General features: G+C 48.8%; 1 protein-coding gene across 1 annotated transcript in view; it reads left to right on the top strand.

The window, feature by feature from the left end:
* Positions 1-22942, top strand: part of cdkal1 (CDK5 regulatory subunit associated protein 1-like 1) — a 224137-nt gene that overhangs the window by 88011 nt on the left and 113184 nt on the right. The window contains exon 8 of the mRNA XM_079730965.1: positions 2086-2189. Within this exon, the coding sequence (XP_079587091.1) occupies positions 2086-2189 (104 nt within the window). The remainder of the gene's footprint in view (positions 1-2085; positions 2190-22942) is intronic.

Below are 22942 nucleotides of genomic sequence, written 5' to 3'. Positions count from 1 at the left end.
GTGCTCCTAGGGCCCCATCTGTGCTTTCTCCAGGGCTGGGTCCTGTGACCTAGCTCCCTTCCTCGGTGCCCTCCGCCTGGGTAAGAGACACCCTGACGGACGGGGGAAAGATGGAGGGCGGCCGTGCAGCCAAAGAGATGGAGCATCTCTGTCTCACTAACGAGAGCTGCGCTTTCACCATTACCTTATTAAGGGCTGAGATGGATGGTCGCTCCACAGAAAGCGCTGTGTAGCGTTGGAAAGATATATAGATGTACCATTTATGACATGGTGGTGGAATTAAATAATCGCTGGAATGGATGGATAAGACACGGGGATTAGGGGAGATAATGCAATAGCCCTTTGAGATTATGGACGATGTCGTCTTGCTGAAGATAAGTTTAATTTCTGTGTGAGACTGTGGTCACGTTTTCTTTATTGATTCTTGTTGGATGCACATTCTGTGTCTATTTGGAAATTGGTTAGAGGGTTATTTAGTATATCTGCGCCACCATTTTTTATACATTTTGAAAACAATCGAAAACCAAACTGCCTTGTATCGAAGATCCATGTGTTTTTGTGGGTATAAAATAATAGTCAAATAAAAGTCAGCTGCTTCGAAAGATTTGAACAAGGGCGGGGACTCTTAAGTGTTGCGGCGCTACATCCTCACACACACAAATCTCTAATTCAATTCTTGAGCGCCCCAAATGGCATTTGCTTTGACATAAAACAACCGTTTTTAGCTCCATCCAGCCAATGGAACGCCTTGTATTTAGCCCCTGGCGTGTTCCCTGTTATGCTGACCAAATCTAGGGTTACCCGAAAATGAAAGGGTCCAAAAATACACCATTTTCAGTGACAACAACATCATTGAGGTCTGCTTTCGTTCCCCCCTACCCTCCCCGGTCCCCATCCGAGGTTCCAAACCGCGCACCCCACTCCACCGTATCGAATTAGCTGCCGAAAGTGTCACACTTGTCGAGCACAGCACACAAACACCTTATTTGTGTGGATTCATGGGTGAACTCGTTTTTTCTTTCTTCCTTTCAACAGGCGACTTAGAAAATTGCTTCACCCCCCACCTCTCCTCCAAACACACACAAAGACACGGATGCACGCGCACACGCGCAACTCTGTGGCTTGGGATTGCGCACGAAACACAATCACAACCACATAGACAATGGAACCATCAGTTCCGTGTTAGTGTTCGTCAAACTAGTTTCAGCTACTGGGCTGCTCTTCTGAAGCGCATTGATCCGTGGAGCTATTTTGGTCTGCTTTTTCCTTTCCCTCTGGTCTGGCATGCTGGACAACAACCACCATTACTTCTCTTCCACACTCATATCTTTTTCTCTCAGTCCTCCTAAATTGCGTGTATGTGGCTGTGTGTGTGTGTGTGTGTGTGTGTGTGTTGGTGAGGGTTGGTGTGTCTGCTTGTGTGTGTGTGTGCTTGTGTGTGCTTATCCCTGTGTGTGTGTGTGTGTGTGTGTAAGTGTGTGCACGCATGAGAGGGGTCTCACATAAGACCACTTCTTGCCCCGGGGCTGCCGAGACAACAGCCCGATGCTATTCTGGTGGCCGGTCAAAGGGCCACCACAGCGCTCACTGTTAAACTGATGAACGGCACGCTGCCTTCGCCCCACTGGTGGGGGTGTCGGGGTTACAGGAGGGATTATCAGCCGAGCAACATGATGTTGAGTGTAGCGCTGTCGACCGTGCGCTGATCACCTGTGGTTCTCCCTGCGTGCCCGACATCTAGGCTGGAAAGCACGCTTGAGAGGCTGTTGTCGTAAGGCGCTTTGAGTCACTACAGTGGCCTTTCTAAGGGGCTTTACAAATAGAAGTCGGGTTCAGATGAATTAACACATAAACCAATACAAATTCTATATGTATCTATGTATGTATGTGTATATATGTACAGTATATGCATGTATGTGTGTGTAAGTGTGTGTATGTATGTATATTTATGTGTATAGGTGTAAATACATGTATGCATGAGGTGTGAGTCCGTGAACGTGTTTTGTGCCTATGTTTATACGTTGGTGCCAGTCTATGTATCCACGTTGCTCTGAGAATAACCAGGGCCGGCTCTCCTTCGTCCAGGTGTCTGAACGCGTGCACCTACTGCAAGACCAAGCACGCCCGGGGGGATCTGGCCAGCTACCCCGTCGAGGAGCTGGTGAAGAGGGCCCGGCAGTCCTTCCAGGGTGAGTGGGTTACGGCACACACACTGGATCCAGACGGCCGTGCTCTGCCGAACACCGACGGGGCCCATGTCGGAGCTGGGCGCGGGCGCAAGTCTGTCCGCGCTCCGCTGTCGTCGGATGGCGATAACGTCGCCCGCTAACGAGCCCTTGTGTTGGGTTTATTGTCGCGTGCGTGTGTGTTGTGCAAGCTGAGTTTGAGTAACGGCAAGGGGACACGCACACACACACATACAGATATTATAAGAAGCATTTAAGAACATTTATATGAGGCGATTCTAGTATTATGTTAAATATATACCTAGAATGCCTCCAATAAGACGATCGCGTCGCCCACATATGCATGCCCGAACTATTATTCACGGCAATACGGCAATAAAACCTCTGTTGATTAAATATCCATGAATTAGTCAAGCTTCTGTTCAGCTGCTGCTGTTGAATATTCCACTTCACCAGAGGGACTGGAATAATGAGTCATCTTTTTTTTGGGGTCACTGTGTGTGCGTGCGTGTGTGTGTGCGCGTGTGTGTGTGTGTGTGTGTGTGTGTGTGTGTGTGTGTGTGTGTGTGTGTGTGTGTGTGTGTGTGTGTGTGTGTGTCTGTGCGCGTGTGTGTTCTGTCCTAAGAAGGAGAATGACAGTGCAGGGGATGGGGTCTGGATGGGGGGCGTAGGGTGGTCTGTGGGGAGTGTGTGTATTCTTTGTAACACATGTTGATGTTTGTTTGGTTGCGTGCGGGTAGGTGGGGGAGGAGGAGCACAGGGGGTGGGAGATGGTAGTGGTGGAGGGGGAGGAGGAGGAGGGGGAGGTTGTAGGGGAGGAGGAGGAGGAGTTGTGGGGTTGTAGGAGGTGGGGGGGGTGGTGGTGGGGGTGGTGGTTCTGGTGGAGAAGGGGTAGGTTGTGGAGGAGTAGGGAGTGAGAGGTGGAGGAGGAAGAGGAGCAGCAGGAGGACGGGGGGGTGGACGAGGAGGAGGGGGGTGGAGGAGGAGGAGGAGGGGGAGGAAGGAGGAGGAGGAGGAGGACGGGGGTGGAGGAGGAGGAAGAGGAGGAGGAGGACGGGGGTGGAGGAGGAGGAAGAGGAGGAGGGGGTGGAGGCGGAGGAGGAGGAGGGGGACGGGGGATGGAGGAGGAGGAGGAGGAGGTGGGAGGAGGGGGGGTGGAGGAGGAGGAGGGGGGAGGAGGAGGAGGAGGAAGAGGAGGGGGAGGACGGGGGGTGGAGGAGGAGGAGGGGGGGTGGAGGAGGAGGAGGTGGGAGGAGGGGGGGTGGAGGAGGAGGAGGGGGAGGAGGAGGAGGAGGAAGAGGAGGGGGAGGACGGGGGGTGGAGGAGGAGGAGGGGGGTGGAGGAGGAGGTGGAGGAGGGGGAGGGGGAGGGGGGGGAGGAGGAGGAAGAGGAAGAGGAGGAGGAGGAGGAGGACGGGAGGGGGAGGAGGGGGGGAGGTGGACGAGGAGGAGGACGGGGGGTGGAGGAGGAGGAGGGGGAGGAGGAGGAGGAGGAGGTGGAGGAGGAGGAGGAGGAGGAGGGGGGTGGAGGAGGAGGAGGGGGGAGGCTTGCCAGTTGGTTCTGGTTGGAGGCGAGCAGAACAGCTGTTGGTCCCGGGCCACTACAGGCCTGCCCCGGGCAGGTCGGCGAAGGGCGAGTCCACTGACTGATACCGCGCTGCTCCTTCTAGGGTTGGCCGCTAACATTCAACCACATTTATTATAGTCCTCATTTATTAACGTTGCCCACGACCAGGCTGATGGAGTAATGAGATAAGTGGTTAGAGATGAAGACGTATATAATAAATAAATACAATTTAAATGAATAACACTTAGCGTTTGAAGAAAACGGTAGCAGATGTATGAGCCACCTATAGGCGGCTGTAGGAATCATGATTATACAGATATCTACTGTTCTCACCGCGACGCAGTGAGTCGGTCCTCCGAGGGCCGGTAACATCCTTCGATGTTACCGGATGAATTATCTCCGTGTTGGGACAGGTTGAGATCGTCCGCCTAGCCTGCGATGGGGTGGATCGCGGTATTACTCACACAAACCTCTCATGCAGCTCGTCAGCCCTGTTCTCCGGATCACTCCATGGGAACCTCTTCAGAGTAAGAGCTGGGTGGGTGGGAGGGACGCATCATCGCCCCGGATGGAGACGTGCTCGTGTGTGTGCGGGGTCTCGCTGTCACTCGGGTTGTTGAAGTCTTGCCAAGCGCCACTCCTGTGGCTGTCTCGGTGTGTCCCAGGGAACACAAGGCATGATGGTTCAGAGAGGGGGGGGGGAATGAAAGAGAGGATGCACCCTTGACAAGGTCACAGTTGTGTAAAATAGGGATTTGAAAAAAAAAAAGAAAAGAAATATAAAATAAAGATCCTTTCCAGATCGGGCTTAAACAGCGGCATCTGTGCCAGTGTGCTGCCTCTGGGCTGGCCAGTCAAGGACGAACTCACCAGCTGCCTTGAACTTTGTTCACAGAGGGAAGAGCTTAGAGAGTGTGTGTGTGTGTGTGGGGGGGGGGGGGAGGAATGTGTGTGTGTATGCACGCACGTTCGTGCACACCTCCTGCATGTGCACATGTGTTTGGATGGTTTGTTTGCTAGTGTCACTCTGAAGCCGTTTGGGGAAGTTGGTTACGGTCTTGTGCGGAGCTCCCACCACTGTCAGGTGTGAAGCCACCTCTGTCATCTGATAGGGTGTGTGTGTGTGTGTGGGGGGGGGGGGAAATAGGGAAGAGAGGCATATCTGGATGGGCACATGTCTTGTTGTTCCGCACTTGTATCAGCAGCAGTCAGCGTAGGAGCGTGCGTGCCTTTGTGTGTCGTGAGTGTGTGTGTGTGTGTGTGCGTGTGGGGGCGCGGCCTGTCCGTTGAAACGCAGGAAATGTGACCGAGCAACGGTTGGTTTGTTTGTTGCGAGAAAATGAAACGAGCGCAGTGAAAGAGGAAGCTCAGGTTTCCCGCCTGTCACCGGGGCCTGACAGGGGGGCTGAGAGAAAGAGTAGGAAAGAGAGAGGAAGAAAAAACAAGATGGAGGGATGGGACTTTCTGCTTCAGCACAAAAAGGGCGGAGTATCGAGGCGGCGTGCGGCGGTGCGTCCTGTTTACCGCGAGGGATGGCCAGGGGCAGGTTTATCGGGAGAGCGATCGCCTCTGAAATACAAAAGAAGGGGAAAGGGGAGAAAGAGAGGCGTGGGAGTGGAGCGAGCGGCAGCGCTCACTCTGCATTATAAGTGAGTGGTTTGACGCTGGACGCAGTGTTACTCTGCTGGTGGCTCCTCTCTACATGCTCGGGAGCCCAACGCACTCCCTAGCTCCCTCGCTCGCTCTCTCTCTCTCTCTCTGTCTTACTCACTCACGCACTTACTCCCTCAATCCCTCCCTCATTCACTCACGCACACCCTCCCTCTATCCTTCACTCACTCACTCACTCACTCACTCACTCACTCACTCACTCACTCACTCACTCCCTAGCTCCCTCGCTCGCTCTCTCTCTCTCTTACTCACTCACGCACTTACTCCCTCAATCCCTCCCTCATTCACTCACGCACACCCTCCCTCTATCCCTCACTCACTCGCTCGCTCACTTACTCCCTTACTCCCTCACTCGCTCACTCACTCTCTCACTCTCTCACTCGCTCACTCGCTCCCTCGCTCACTCACTCCCTCACTCCCTCACTCGCTCACTCACTCACTCTCTCACTCGCTCACTCGCTCACTCTCTCACTCGCTCACTCGCTCACTCGCTCTCTCACTCCCTCACTCCCTCACTCCCTCCCTCCCTCGCTCGCTCGCTCGCTCACTCACTCACTCGCTCGCTCACTTACTCCCTTACTCCCTCACTCGCTCACTCACTCTCTCACTCTCTCACTCGCTCACTCGCTCCCTCGCTCACTCACTCCCTCACTCCCTCACTCGCTCACTCACTCACTCTCTCACTCGCTCACTCGCTCACTCTCTCACTCGCTCACTCGCTCACTCGCTCTCTCACTCCCTCACTCCCTCACTCCCTCCCTCCCTCGCTCGCTCGCTCGCTCACTCACTCACTCACTCACTCACTCACTCACTCACTCACTCACTCACTCACTCACTCACTCACTCACTCACACTCTCGCTCACTCACTCCCTCACTCTCTCGCTCACTCTCTCGCTCACTCTCTCGCTCACTCACTCCCTCACTCTCTTACTCCCTCCCTCCCTTACCCCCTCACTAGATCCCTCCCTCACATGTCGGAGCCGGCTCTGTTCCTTGCCCACCTCTCTGTCGACGCCCTCTCTCTCTCCCCTTTCATCTCCCTCTAAAAGTCTGTTTCTCACAGTGAGGCTCTCATCTGCCGGCAGTCTCCCGTCTGCGGACCAAAGTGCTGCACGCATTTTCCCCTTTCTGTCAATGATGAGCTTGAAGTGACTTGATAAATACTTTAGATTGATGATAATAAGACGGAACAGTTTCTTGTTCCTTCAAGAGGGCCGACTCTCTCGAGTCTAGACGTTTAACCGGGAGCAACGCTTTGATTCCCTGATCAAAGGCCAGACGGTTATTTTGACAAATGAATTGAGAATTGGTTTCACAGGTATGCTGGATTGTGAGGTCACTTTCTCTGATTCCACATTGGGACAAAGCATGTGTGTACAAGAGGTCTTGAACGAGATGCCCCCCCCCCCCCCCACTCGTGCGATCGCTCTGTCCTCCTTTGAGAAGAATAAAGATCAGTTCACAAACCCACTCACTCACATCATATGCCCACATCAACATGTGAACTGAAGTGACTGAAGTGAATGTGTCCATGACATGACATGACACACACACACTCAGGCACTCAGACACACACACACACACACACACTTTTAAGCCAGCTGGCCCCTTGCACTTATACCTCTGGACAGCCAGCAAGACCCTTGATGGGGGGGTTGTCGGTGAGGGCGTATGTAGGTGGGGGGTGGGAATCCCAAACAGATTACATTAACATCCAATGGCTTGTCTGTATGTATTAGTGAGTGAACAGAGTGAATGTTGTGGATCGAGTCCAGCAATGGTGGTGCTGGACAAGATGACACGGTATCAACTTTGAGGATTTGGGATTATAAACCGATACATACACGGTGTATATATATATATATATATATATGTATATATATATATATAAACCCAAAGTGTTGAAGTGCAGCCAGCCGAAGCGCGCTCCACCCTGCCCCGTCCGTCGGCCTCGCACACGAGCCCCCATAAGGCTCTGAGTGAGGGGTGGGGGCTTTGGTGACACGACGCGAGGGTCGCGGGATTAGCGCGGTATTCCTGGCCTCCGTCTTGGATGGCACATGACAGCTTTGGCGGCGGCGGCGGCGGCGGCGGCGGCACAGACACCGGGAGACAGGCGGACGCGGACGGGCTGAGGGGGGGCCGGCCTCCCCGCTACGGTGACAGGTGTCAGCTCCGGTTTCGCGATGCCGCGGCGAGCGACTGACACGGGCGCTGACCGTCAAAGGCTGGGCGGCGGCGGCCGGCTCCTCCCCCGCCCGCGTCGCCGGTACGTGGCGCAGGCCGACGACGAAAGTGAGGTCGGACGCGTCAACCTTGAATTATTCATTGAGGGTTTTTTTTTTTTGTGTGTGTGTGTGTTGTTCTTTTTTTGCGTTCGTTTTTTGGGTTATGTGCGATGAGAAAGGGACACTGCAGTGTTCGCCTTGAGGACATGGATCCTAATTCAATAAAAAAATGATATGAACTAGACAATGAACACACAAAAAGCGAAGCACAGGGAAAAATGAAATTGAAGGCGCTTTGGCACCGCTGATGATCAATTCAACAGTGTTACGTTTAATGATGTCGTTTTGGCAAAACATAAATTTTTTTTTTACAACTTTGCAAACTTTCCCTCATTGTACAACCCAATGAGCTGGTGTCTCGCAGGGCGGAAGGACACCGGTTGATGGAAAGTGTCCATAAAGAAGGGTGGTGAAAGTGAATTTAGGAAAGAAGCGACGCTCGGTTGATATCTTTTGGCCGGCTTTCAATACGCCTTGGCTCCTTTTCTTAATTTTGTACAAATGAGATGAGAAATGAGACATGCAGCGACAACAACAATGCAAATGACAGATGGACCAAATTCAATTGAGGCAAATTCAAATCCAACTCCCGCCCCCCCCCCCTTCTCTCCTCCCTCCACCCCCTCTCCACGCGTACACTCTTTTTTATCTCTCCCACTCCCTTTCTCTCCCGCGCCCTCCCTCTGCTGCTTGACACTAAGCAGGTGGTTTGATAACCTCTTACTGGTCCGACTTCACACATACGCACACACCGTGTGCACGCGCAGTGTACACACACCCAAAGACCCACACACACACTCGGATGCACACACAAGCACAAAGACAAACACTCAAAGGCACGAACACACACACACACACACACACACACACACACACACACACACACACACACACACACACACACACACACAGTACAGCTTAGTTTAACCTAACTCTACTTAACCTCATGGCTGATTATGCCCAGTCACGGTCTTGCCTGGCCGTGGGTGTGTGTAACTTTGTATCAACTGGCTTTTGGTTCACTGGGCTGGGTCTGAAAGGGGGGAGAGAGGGAAGGCAGGGGGGGGGTTATGAGACATTATCTCCCTCTCCGCTCCACTAAGAACAGTGGGAGAAGAAACAGAGAGGCGTTTGTTAAAGTTGTGTTTGCGCTCTTTCAACCTGTCAGGTCCGTCCGTGTTACGCTGCCTCTTGTCCTCCTGTTTGACCTCTGTTACTTTATTCATTGGCCGGACACGGACAAACAGGGGCTTGTGTGTGTGTGTGTGTGTGTGTGTGTGTGTGTGTGTGTGTGTGTGTGTGTGTGTGTGTGCGTGTGCGTGCGTGCGTGTTTGTGTGTGTGTGTGCACAGAGGGTGCTGCCTCGCCCTGTGATTTAGTGCCAAGCTGGCAGTGGTTACTAGTGAATAGGGGGCCCCTTTCACACAATGGCAAAGCGTGACACTCACACACACACTGACACACACGCGCACACACACACACACACACACACACACACACACACACACACACACACACACCCACACACACAGATTGGTGACATAATAGCAGTCATGCCAGGTGTGCAGGTGGTGCCCTACAGTCTGGTGCTGGCTTGAAGTGTGTGTCACTTCTGTGTGTGTGTGTGTGTGTGTGTGTGCGGGCGTGTATGCGTGTGTCTGTTTTCAGCCACCATCTGCCATGTCCTCTGTGAACCCGCGTCCAAATGTCTGCACTCCGTATCTCTCCATCGGTCCCCACATGTTCGTAGGACCTCCCACCGCTCTCTGTGGCCAACACTGAGACCATCGTCTTGGCTGAGTTTGTGTCCTTCGACACAGCCCGACGATTTGGGTTGTATTAGTCTAAGAAGAAGGGTCACTATTAACAGTACTAGTAATGGTTGCACTGGTAGTTTAGTGTACACCGCAGTGGCAGTATAACTGCTGGGCATCAGGAGCAGAAGTGTAGTTGATAGTAGCAGTGGTTATAGTAGTCGTAGTAGCAGTTCCACCTCCTGCCAATAGGTGGCACTGGGAGACTGGCGTTTGGACCCGATGACCACGTGTTTCTCTTTGAGCCTTGTTGTGATGTTCGCTGGTTTTACACACACATGCTGCGCTGAGACGAGCACGCACATACACGGTTGAAAAATACCACAAGCTCAGGATGGTTTTGAACACACACACACACACACACACACACACGTTCTCAATGTCTTTTGCCTTTCTCATACCGATTGAGACAAACATACTGCAACACACACACACACACACACTGACTCACAGTTGCCTGACTCCCTAAACAACACAGTGTAATTGTGTGTGCGTGTTTCCGGTCTCGTCTCTCCTTGTTGATATACTCACTTCTGCTTTGTGTGTTTTGGTATGGACAATAACAGCCACACTCTGCCGTGGTTTGTTTGGATTGTAGCTTTGTAAATAATCACAAGGCATACACTGGGGAGCTCTGGGCTAGCGCGTCGGCGCACATTCTTACCCCGTTTTAACGGTTCCTCCTCCGCTTGACAGCCTTTTTGTTGACGTCAAAACAAACAGATGTTGCGCGTGGCGTCTTCCTGTACCACGTGTGTGTGTGTGTGTGTGTGTGTGTGTGTGTGTGTTATTTTTTGTTTCTTTAACCAAACGAGAACAACTTTGGAGTGGATCTGGGTACTGTTCTGGGGACTTCTGTTCTTCTTCTTCTATTCCTGCTCTTCTACCCTTCCCCTCCCCCCTCAAACCTCTGACCCCTCCAGGTGGGCGTGAGGGAGTGCTTCATCACGGTCCATGACAAAGTGGTGACATGTGCAGACACCCCCCCCCCCCCCCTCCCCCCCTCTGGCCTGTACACACGCGCCGACCCCCTTGTTCGGACACCACCCTCACTCACAGACACGGCTATCGCTGGGCAGCAAGCGGCTTAGGGCCTAGAGTGTTTGCTTTGTTTTGATGTCTAGACGACTCTTTGAGCTGGTTCAGGCTTTGGCCCAGAACAATAGAGGCACACACACACCCACACACGCTCACACATACATTGTGAGCGTTTACCTTACCGGCACCATAGAACCTTAAAAAACAAGAAGCTTTTAAGGCCCTCTGTTATGGTTTGTCGATCACTTGAAATGCAGAAGTAACCTTTGTCCCTGTTGAATGTGAAACACTAAGCAAGCAGCGTACCCAGAACAGGGGCATATCCACTTGGATTTGCTTGTCATGTTTTCGGCCACGTAGCATGTCTGTCCCGACTTGTACTAATCACCGCACACACGCACAAACGTATACACGCACACACATACATATACACATGCCCAGGCACATGCACATGCACACACACACACACAAACACACTTGCGCCCCCGCTCCCGGGAGCTTAAGTGACTAATCTAAGCGGCGTCTACGGGGATGGGATGCACAAGAGGACACTTTTTCTTCTTCCTCCTGTCCCCCTCAATTCCCCTAAGATGCTAGGTCTTACTTACCTCACAAAGCCCCCCACATCCCACACACACACACATATACACCTGCGCACACGCAGGTTTTCAGCGATTCTACCTGTAATTAACTGCGAGCGCCGCCGCATCGACGCGATCAACGCAACTCATTACCCGGAGACTGAGTGAGAGGGATGAGCTGAAGGAGTTTAACCGGCCGAGAATGGCTGTGGGGAGTCGTCAAAGCAATCCCATCTCGCGCGCCATCAGGGACGAAAGAAAAGCAAATTAGCCGGGTACATGCTAAGCCACTGTAAAATACTGTCTTTGCTGGTCTCAACAAGTGCCCCCCCCCCCCCAACCCATGCCTCCCATTTGTTTCCATTTGGGAGGCGGGGGAGTTGTATTCGGGAGATCTGTTTCAGGGTTGGATCCCTGCTTTGCTATTGATAGAAATTAATTTTGTTTTGCACGCTCACTCCACAAATATAATGTGTGTGTGTGTGTGTTTAGAGTGCACTCGCGTTATGCAACCAACCTACTTTTTGCACTGCTCCGAGCCCATTATTGGCCTGTCACAGCCCATCAATCACCAGGCCTCCTGTGACGTCTCCATCTCTCCGTCTTTTCCTTGTCCTTCCCTTCCTTCCTCTTTCCTTCCATGAGAATCTCTCTCTGCTCCTCGCTCCCCCCCCTTCTCCCTTCGGTTCGCGGCCCTCTCGGACCCTATTGGTCAGCGCTGACAGAACTCTGGACAACCTTAAAATAAAAGACTTTCCTGATTGGCTGAAAGGGTGTCACCTGACGTCACTCGACTTAGAAAACTGTCGTTCAGCACCAACTATTTAGGGCTGTCCCTTGGGTAATTGTTAATAATAATAATAATTGATTGAATTTATATAGCGCTTTTCTAGACACTCAAAGACGCTTTACAGTGAAGTCACCAGTTGTTCTGTTTAGTTTACTTTAAAATGAGTACAATGCATTCTCTACTCAATGACTAATAGAAAGGCTGACGCTGTGTAAAAACGGGTGTGACAGAACTTCGGTTAACTCTATGCAAATGAGTGCACGTTCGAGCCATGCGATTGGACAATCGACATTCAGTGAGCACGGGCGGACTCTGTTGAATCCCATGTCCTGTCTTTAAGCACTTCCAGTAAAAACGTTCTTATCTCACACACGCACACGCACAAAACCACACTCACACTTGCACACGAACAACACAACACGCCACACAGACACACAGACAGACACACAGACAGACACACAGACACACACACACACACACTGCAGTTCTGTTCCCAGATGGGTGCGCTCCCCGATCACACACTCAGCGCTGCAGCCGTAGCTAGTGGAACCAACAGGATACGGCGTGAGCCTCGGATGTGCGTTTGATACGCATGCAGGGGCCGTCCGCTCGGAGGGAGGAGTCACAACGGATCTCGAGGAAGGACCACAGATCTGTGTCGCCTTAAGTGGCATTAGTGTGTGTCTGTCTGTTTTGTGGGGGGGGGGGGGGGGGGGGGGGGGGGGGGGGTTCATACCAGCAGGGGTCCCTTCACACCCCCTGCAGGAGTCAGTTCTCACGTTTTTTTTAATGCACACTTACAAACACGCAAACACATACACCCACACACATCCCCCAGTACCACCTCACAGTACAGTCAACCTTCGGGCTGCGCTGCCCGCTCAGATGGCGGATACCACGGCATGAGCGTGTCCCTGCAGGGGGGACACAGCTGAGACACCACACAAACACACACACACACACACACACACATATATATACACACAAACACACATATACATACATATACCCACACATATACACACAGACGCACACACACACACACACACACACACACACACACACACACACACACACACACACACACACACACACAGGAACACTTGAGTTCCCCCTTAGTAACAACATTCTTCCCCTAAGTAGTAAATTCTTGCTTCATGCCCAGGTTGAGTTAAGACTTCAACCTTTTTGTGATTGTTGCTCATGTCTTCCAAAACTCTGAAAGCCTCAGGTTGTTATTGACATTGCCCTTGCGCTATCTTGCGCACTCTCTTTGTCTCTCTCGCTCTCTCTCCGACTGTGTCCTCTCACTCTCTCTCTCTTTCTCTCAAACACACTCGCACAGAGAGTTAGAGAGGGGGAAAACCACAGCTGGAGCTAGACCTTGAGTCATAAGCACATTTGATTGAGTGAGTGAGTGATAACAGCTAACAAGCGATAAGGTAATGGAGCTGCTTAGCCTATTTTGAGTCTACTGGAGGACAGTTGTCAGAGCTTGTTGACTTTCACATTAGTACAGAATAAACATTTCTCCCTCCATTTCCATTAGTCTCCCCTTATCTCCATATATCTGTTCACGTTATGTGTCTTACTCTTGCTCTGTATATCTTAATCTCACTCTTTCTTTATCCGATATATCTCTGTATATTCCCGTTGTCTCTTAATATCTCCATCTCCCTCTCTTATATCGCTTGCTCTTTCTCTCTCACTCTACCTTAATCTCTCTCTTACCCCTCCTGCTCAAATACATCCACATCTCCGTATAAATCAGTTGTCATCGCTTTGGCTCCCCATCTCCCTCTATCTCTTTCTCTCAATAGCCACCGGCACATAAAACCCCAAAAGTAAGGACCTCGTCTCATCTCAGCAGCGGCCTCTGGCCCCCGCACTGTTGGAACGAGCGAGCGTGCTCACATGAACACCAGACAGAATGCAGTGTCCCGGCATTGTGCCGCAATACAACGTTATGGAGGGCCGGCAGTAAGAAAGGGCAGGACCCCTGAGAGACGGGCTGAAGAAGAGGAAGGGGGAGGAGGAGGAAGGGAGGGGATAATGGGTGTGAGGAAGAAGAGGCAGAAGAGCCATGGGGGACATGTTTTTATATTTTCTGGGGGAAAAAAGAGAAGATGTGTGACGAGCCATGCAGAAATGAAGTGCTAGAGAGAGAGGGATTGACGTTTTTATGAAAAGAGGAGGCATGCCAGGCTGATGGAATCAACATTCCAGTCATTCAGTCCATTGGAGATTGACATACACATATACACACACACAAACGTGCACACGCACACAAATATAACTTGTTTTTACATTTTTAGCACCTTTGAAAGGTTATATTTTGCTCTGTGAATAGAGCTATTCAACAAAGAAACAATTCTGGTTTGAAAGAAGGAGAGGAGGTAAAGGAACAGAACATGATTTCATCTTTCCATCTGTAAAGAAAGAAGAGACACTTTAGGTTCAGCTCTGACAAGGCTGTCTTGGCTATAAGTGGCGAGACAAACACACACAAACCATGCTGCAAAGCAAACCAAAATACCATTCAACTAGAATTTGTATTAGATTATCATTATTACGTATTTCAACTCTAACCTGCAGTTCACATACTTTTTTTGTGTCGAAAGTAAACATTATCTTTACATAGTTAGCAGTTATTCTGCGTCTCTTCACCTAGAACCCATTTAAACGTTCTTTACATTCGACATGAACTTTTGGATGCATCTCATATGCTAATATATTGAGTTCTCTTAGTAATTTCATGCCCTGTTTTCAAGGTTTTATGATTTTGCTTCTTTATACGAGATGCCTGGGAGTAATTTCCCAGTGATTCAATTTCCTTGACCCACCGTAGTCTTGAGTTCACGCAATATTAACTTTCTGTGCTGTATGTGTTTTGTGTTGGGTGTTAATTTCGCTTCTAGTCGCTGTAATTTAATTGTAGTTTTATTGAAAAAACAAACAAACATGAATTGTGGTGTATGCACTCATACACACCAAGCATTAAACGCAACTTACTTTTATCCCCTGCAGGTCAGTCTTTTGTAACAGTAAAGGGACTGATCATCTTAATAAGTTATTGTTAAAGGTACGATGTGTAAGAATCAGAAACTCCTTCTCATTACCGCCCCCTTTGGTCAGTAAGTGAACTGCGGCCTGCTCAAGCCCGTGCGTTGGGGCCACGGGACGGCAAGCTCCTATGGATGAGTCAATAACAATGATGAACTATCGTTAGCGATACTCATAAATAATTGTAAAAAGTAATGAAAGAACAGGATTGTTTTCATTGTCCTACTGTAGACGTAATTTCCCTCCTTTACCCCGCAAAACCAGCCTGGTTCTAATGCAGTAGAAATCAGCCCACAGGCAGTTCTTTGCAACGCAAAATCGATTAATGCATGAAAAATCCTACATGAAAGCTCTTTAACAGAGCTTTCAACCCATAGAAACGTCCAAAGATAATACTGTGGGCTCACTGTATGTTTATGTGTGAGTCTGAGTATATTGTATGTATATGTGCAGTCTCTATGCACACGCAGTCATTACCATAGCTGTGCCAAGGCAGGTGCAATATACAGTACATCCACCCAGGCACACACAACTATTTCTTTATGAGACTTTTTAATGCATGTTCTGCCCTGGTCTCCCCCATCCACGTCCGCAAAACCGCTGCGGCTGTGCTGTGGAAGGTACGGCACTGTTGTGTCACCATGACAGACCAGTGTTTGTGACAGCCCCGCTGTCGCACTCCCCTGCCCACTGCTGGGAGCCTCAGAGAGGGAGAGAGGAAGGAGGGGGAGTGAGGGAAGAGGGAGAGGGGAGGAGAGAGTAGAGGGAGAGAGGGAGGTAGGGGGAGAGAGGAAAATATAGGGAGAGAGGAGGAGAGAGAGGAGGGAGAAAGAGAGAGAGAGGGAGGCAGAGGGAGGGAGGGAGAGAGGAAAAGATAGGGTGAAAGAGGGGAGAGAGAGAGAGGAGGAGAGGGGAGAGAGTTGAGGGGAGAGTCGAAGAGAAAGGGAGGAGGAGAGTGGGGGAGAGAGGGAGAGACAGGAGGAGAGAGGCAGCTTTAGAGTGGAGGAAAGGAGAGGACTGTATGCCGTGGCCCCTGAATGTTGCTAAGCTTGTTAAGACGGTAAACAAGCCCAACTCATTAGTCTCAGAGCTGTTATATACAGGCACTGGCTCTAATGTTTAAATAATATTTGCATAAAAAAAAAATCATATTTACATGTCTGTTAGCAAAACCCACACACACGGGCTGATTATGGACACACACACACACACACACACACACACACACACACACACACGTATACACAAGGGGCTGGCTAAGTGAATTAACAAACACAAACAAGTTTCCTGCTGTGAGGCTATGAATATAATTATCCTTAATACTGACCAGTCATTTTCATACAAAACGACACCCACATCCCATACACGGCGAAATGAGGTCAATGGAGAATCAGCAGAACTGGCAGTGTGTGTGTGTGTGTGTGTGTGTGTGTGTGTCTGTCTGCGACGGGTCGGCCCCATCTCACTGTGTAAGTGTGTGTGGGACCATCGCCTTGACTTCCTAGACAGCGGATACGAGGCATTAACACATTGATTATTTGTTCAGGTTTTGATTATGATCTAATAACCCTATGAATATCTTCCCCTTTAGCTGTGTTTATGTATGCGTGTGTGTGTGTGTGTGTGTGTGTGTGTGTGTGTGTGTGTGTGTGTGTGATACACGATGCCCTAAAATGAACGTCAGCTCTCGTTTAATTTGACCAATTGCACTACCTTTCGCGCTGCTTCCATGGAGCCTCCTCTCAACCTTGCAAACAACAGGCCTCTGCTTACAAACGACACCACTCTCTGACCCCTCTGTACCAGGCCCCTCGGCGTACATGTTCCCAGCTGTCCGGCTCCCACTGAGCAAGAACCTTAGTCGAAGCATGCTGAAGAGCCAAGGCTTCTGCCGAACTTGTTCCTGCCCCCATCGTCCCCAACACTGTGCTGAGCGCCCGCCCAACACCCCCCCTCACCCCCCACCCACGCTGGCCCCTGCTGGCTGTCGCCTCCACTGACTGACGGAGAACATACATCGGTGTGACAGCCCAGACAGAGCAAGCATCGGACAAGCATTTTTTCTGTTGTGCTTCCAAAACGTCGTAATCATGCTGCGGCCCCAGTGGACCTTTTGTACGAGGTGCTGCTTGTAACGTGGAGAAACAAACTTTGGGGAAAAAAAGATTCTTTCTGCGGCAAACTTTTCTCATACAAATGATGGTAAAATGGTGAAATAATGAAACTATGTCCACTCTATTTATGGGTGTGTTGGATTCAACAAGACCCTAGGATTAAAGAGACAGGAGTGTTCCAGGTAGACAAGGGTGTCCATTGCTTCCATGTGATTGCATTAACGACAATCATTAGATAAATGAGCATGGCAGACCAATTAAGACAACCTCATTAGTATCCCTTTGTTTCTCTATCCTTAACCCCCAACGCACACATACAGGGGCGCACGCACACACAAATAAACACACAACACACACACGCACATGCACATACACACCACACACACGTGCATACCCCACATGCACAAATGAACACAAACACAGAAAGACACACCCCATCCTACCATGGAACTGGCTGTGATGGCAATCAACAAAGACTTTGGAACAGTTTAATTGCTTTCATTGCTCATTAAGTGACACAAATTTGCTAATTAGAACAGATAGCAAGGCCTGCTGATTGCTAACCAGCTCGCTAATATCATTAGCTGCTCACATCTGAAGGAATCTGCCTCCATTCAGAGATTGTTGTTCTATCTCTATGTTGTTCCACTGCATTCCGGTTTTTGATTTCTTTTTTTTTTGTACTTTTTCCATTCGCTCCTGCCTATTAAAGTCTTACTTTCTAATGTGTGTTATCTTAGCTATTTTCCCCCCAAGTTCCCTTCTTTCCCATTCTCTCCTTCTCATCCTCCCTCCGTCTCTTGCTCTGCCCGTCAGTCCGTCTGTCTGCGTGTGCTCTGTTTGTCTTCGGGTTTTGATAGGTATTGATTTGATATATAATAAGAGGAATCTGCTCAGTCAGGCTGGTCAAACAGGGGGAGCACGCTCGTCATAACACCCATATGACCCATAAATCCCTGTCATTATGGGGCCGGCTGGGTCCAGCTGTCAGCGCTCCCACTCCTTCTGGCACATCACCCCATGTGCCTTTCCTCGGCCGTTCTAGAGCACATATCAAGCTCCTAACTCCCACAGGTTCACCACGGTCCCCAGCACATACTCCCAGATTGGTTCTCTTTCCCAAGGTGGCCAGATTGCCGATCCCATCTTGATGATAATTGGATTCTTCGTAGGCTGTTATTATAATGCATACAAATGAAAGCGATTCTTCAATTTGACTCAAGGCCTTGTCGATTAATTACAGCGGAAAATTAAAATGGTCAAATAAAGTAAAACACCAACAGTATATAGTTGAGACTGAAGTTTATCAGGTAGTCAAAAGTTAAATGAAACTCAGTGAAATGTAAATGAAAGAAAATGAGAGCGTGACATAGCCCAGATATAGCCATCTTAACAGCGAAATCTAAATTGGCCCGTTTGCATAGGCTTTGTACAATATAGTCATTGAGATGTGTGGGTTGTAAGCCTAATGATGCCTGGCATTTCTTACCCTCTCTGTGTCCTTGTAGTCGCTGCTTAGCCGTCATCCAAATGTGCATAATCCCTCACAATCTCAGTAAGTCTTGCTTTCGAACTGGTTCATATTGAAACACACATCGGAATGTAGCTTTTTCTTATCAAATATTAAGCCAAATATATATGATATAAGTGAGTACCCAGATCATCCACTTGGTGATTCTTACCCATCGCAGGCAGCGGTGCTAAATTGTTAGTCTCAACTATTTAGACTAAAACCGTGGCAATGGAAGTTCAATGGTTTCGGCCCTTTTGTCCGTGCCAACACACCATTTTTAAAGCCCAAAGTCCTACAAAGGTTGACTTGTGTAACTCTGGGACTGCATTCGTGTCCCTACGTCAGTCTTGTGTGTTTTTATTTTTCTCTTTACACTGCCTGCCCACACTTCATCAACATGCCAACCTCGACATTGAATGCGTTCTGTCAGTCTCAAATTCCCAAGCAGAAATGGGCGGCGTTTCACATGTATGGTCGAGGCGAAGCCTCCATCAAGAACCTTTCTCTCCCTGTTTTTGTTGTCCTCCTCCACCCATGTCCATTCGTGGTTCCTCTAGCTTCAAGAAAGTTCTGCCAGAGAACAGAGGAGGCACCATGCTATTCAGACACACACACACACACACACACACACACACACACACACACACACACACACACACACACACACACACACACATACACACAATTCGGCTCTCTCTCTGGCTCTGCCTCTGTCTCTTGCTTTTTATTTCTCGATCTCCCCCCCCCCCCCAGTTATATACATCAGTCCGTCTACTTTTGAAGCTCCGTATGGGGCTTCCTCTTTGACAGACGAGCCTCCCATATTCACATGAAGGAGATGTATCTCCTCTGCCAATTACTGTCTTTACAGTTGAATGCACATTTTCAGACGATACACATGCACACATCTGTGCATGCTCACACACACACACACACACACACACACACACACACACACACACACACACACACACACACACACACACACACACACACACACACACGCGCGCTCACTCACATTCCCTTTGACAATTACCCTCTATATATCCAAATAGCGTATCTGACCCATATATTCTATGGCATGTTTTCCGTATAGCTCACATGCACAGAGTGCCTTCAAAGACGCACACACACGCATACACGTTCCTCACAACACACCAGAGGGTCATAGCTGTGCTTTGAGGAGTATGGGAAACTAGGTTGAAGCTTGACATGTTTTTTTGCATAAAATATTGTATAAGCCCCCCTTCACTGTTCAGCAGTCATGCATTTGCATACTGTGTGTGTGTGTACGTGCGCGCGGTTGGGTAAGATTAATCCTTGATGATGATGCGCCCTGCCATGACACCCACGCAGCATATCAACAGTTGTTCCTCTAAATTAAGCCGTTTAATGAATGCAATTAATGAATGCAATATGTGCACAAACTCGTTTGTGCACATATTCAAGTCTGTGTGTGCGTGTAAAACGTGCGTGGTAGGTAGGTTAGGTAGGTTTGCCGTGATTATATGAGTTTCTATGTGTGCTCTGCATGCAACCATCTGTGTGTGTCTGTGTGTGTGTGTGTGTGCGTGTGTGTGTGTGTTTGAGACGAATTCAACTGTGATTAAATGTGTGTGTGCTTGTTCATCAAAGACTAGGAGCAAGATTTGTGTGCTAATGCAGCGATGCACCCAGTCTCTGTGTAACTTTGCTCTTTCCTTTTTGGTGCCTGCCCCGATGTCACATATTAGGTCTTCATTTCCACCATTTTAAGGTGGGAAAGGTAAGATTTGAGAGCTATAATTTGAATGTAATTTGATAGAAATGCCATAGCCATCCATCAGCCATTAGTGAGAAAAATGCTCTTGAGAATGTCTGTTTTGAATTGTCTAAGCCTAGCTATGCATGAGCCAATTTGGATTCTGGACCGCTCCCGGCTCATTCTGACCAATCAGGGCATCTCTTCCTTAATTGGTTTGGGGGATCCATCTGGCCTGTCATTCACAGGTATGTGAATGCAGTAATGAAACATAGGGAGAAAGAGAGCAATAAGGAGAAGTTATTGGGTTTGGTTTCAAAATATTGCTCTCTTACGACGCCATCCAGCCATCCATCAATCCCTCCATTCATTCTTTCACAGCTATATCCATCCATCCCTAAGTTCATTTATCAATCGTCGGCCCTCCGTTCTCTATCAATCATCAATCTATCATCTATGCATCTGGACACTATTTAGTTGGCTTGTTCCTCTAGCTCTGTGTACTGCATGGACTTTTACTGTGTCTGTTCTTGCCATCCATGCCCCCTTCTAACACACACACACACACACGCACACGCACACACACCGCCCCTCTCGAAATCCGAGGGAGGTGTTGTTGACATCTGCCTCAGAATACCCCTTGGTATTCTCCTTCTAGGTGGTGGTTGTAGTGGTTTGGCCTGTGAAGGCTGCAGGTTATTGGCTAGTAACCCCACACACGATGTGACTGAAGGTCAGACAGGCCTCGTAGTCCGTGGCTCTCGCCGAAAGTGTTTCATAGTCTCACGACAGCAGTGGTGGTGTAAGCCCCTCATTTTGTTTATTTGTGTGTGTGTGTGTGTGTGTGTGTGTGTGTGTGTGTGTGTGTGTGTGGATGCCTGTCTATTCACGTTAACCCTCATATGAAATGGAAAGAAATTGACGAAGGTTGTGAATATAACCTCTGTTTGTTTGTCCTCTCTGTACACAGCTGCCTTGTATAAGTTGAGTTGACCACGGCTTCGTATTTTACATGTATATAATTTATTTTTTTATTTTATGTTGGGAGTAAGACACGTGCGAGAGAGGCTGAGAGACATCCCTAAGGTTGTCTTAATTTGTTATCTTATCCATATTCATGTCCACCAAGTGGAGTGATGGCTCTGAGCATGGACTAATGATGCCGTGTGTGTGTGTGTGTGTGTGTGTGTGTGTGTGTGTGCCCGTACACACAATTATGTGCACAAGTACGGCCATTAGTATGCAAGTGCATTCATGAGCATGCATGCATTCCTCTGCGGTTGTGGAGCATTTCTAAGTGCCTAATACTACTGGCCATTTCAAATCATAATGTTTCAAATTTACATATGGTTTCTTTAAAGAAGGAGTGAAATTGCCGCAAATTAGTCTGCCTCAATTTAACATGGGAAATTACTGTAGGTTTTTTTTCCATTCATCTTATTACATGAAATCTGAATAGTGCTAATTAAATTCGTTCACACTTAACATAGCCCATACCTATTGTCTCTTTGTTCGAGGATCATTACAGGGAATTTAAATTGATAGACAACGGGAGCTAAAAACGTACCTAGACCACATCACATAGAGATGTATCCGCTGCACACCTGTTACAAAGTCAAAAAGTATCTTACTGTTTTTTGTCGCTTGTACTTCTTCAAAGTCGGATTTCATTAAAAACATAATTATGTCATTCTTATTGCACCCATGCATAACCATTGATAACACAATTGTAACTAAATTATGAATTTTGTTTCATCACTTTAAAGTTAAAAGGCTTTGAACGCTTTCTTCATGTTACTTTCATAGTCTGAGCATAACAATCCCGCTCTGTACTGGCGTGATCGCAAGTTTGATTCTTTTAAATTATTAAATCGTCAAATTATTTCCTGACTCTGAACAAATGACGCAAACTACATGTTCCTACAATGCCTTCAGCCCTCGCGGCCTATCTGCCTCTCTTTATCACACCCACGCATGCACACACACACACACAGAACACACACCCAGAGGTCTGAACACCTGCGGGCCTATCGATCCATGTCAATAGTCCGTGTCTCATGCCTCACTGTTGGGGGCCTGGAATGTGTGGTAATGCATATTTATATTTCACCTAATTATCAGTCTCCATGGAGACCACTGGAGGGAGAGCGGGGCGAGGTCAAGGCAAGGGCAGGAAAGTTCACATAGTCGTGCTATGTTAACATTTGCTGAAGTTTTTGCTCTCATAAAAATAATGGAAATTCGTAGTGGTCTTTATTTGAAGCTTATTCAAATGAATCATTGAAATGTTGGTGGTTTTAGGGTTTGTCTTGGGTTATTTGGTCTTTGGTATCCCTCACTTGTAATGACCACACTAAAAGCTTTTTTAGTCCTTATGGTAGATCAACAAATCTTCCATCCCATGAATAGTCAAATGTTGATACGTGTGTAAAAATGCATGTAAGGCTCGGCTGGGTCCTGATTTCCAATCTGGTACATTGCTTCCCCGGGTTTGTGTTTGCTCTTGGCCATTGACGCGCTTGCAGAAGCCGCGCCATCAGCAACATGATTGGTCGAAATAAAAATGAACCAAAAGAA

Source organism: Pollachius pollachius (assembly GCF_949987615.1).
Source record: "Pollachius pollachius genome assembly, chromosome: 1".
In the NCBI taxonomy this organism is placed as follows: Eukaryota; Metazoa; Chordata; class Actinopteri; order Gadiformes; family Gadidae; genus Pollachius; species Pollachius pollachius.
Note: the sequence above shows the minus strand (reverse complement) of the source record. Positions and strands in the feature narration are given on the sequence as shown.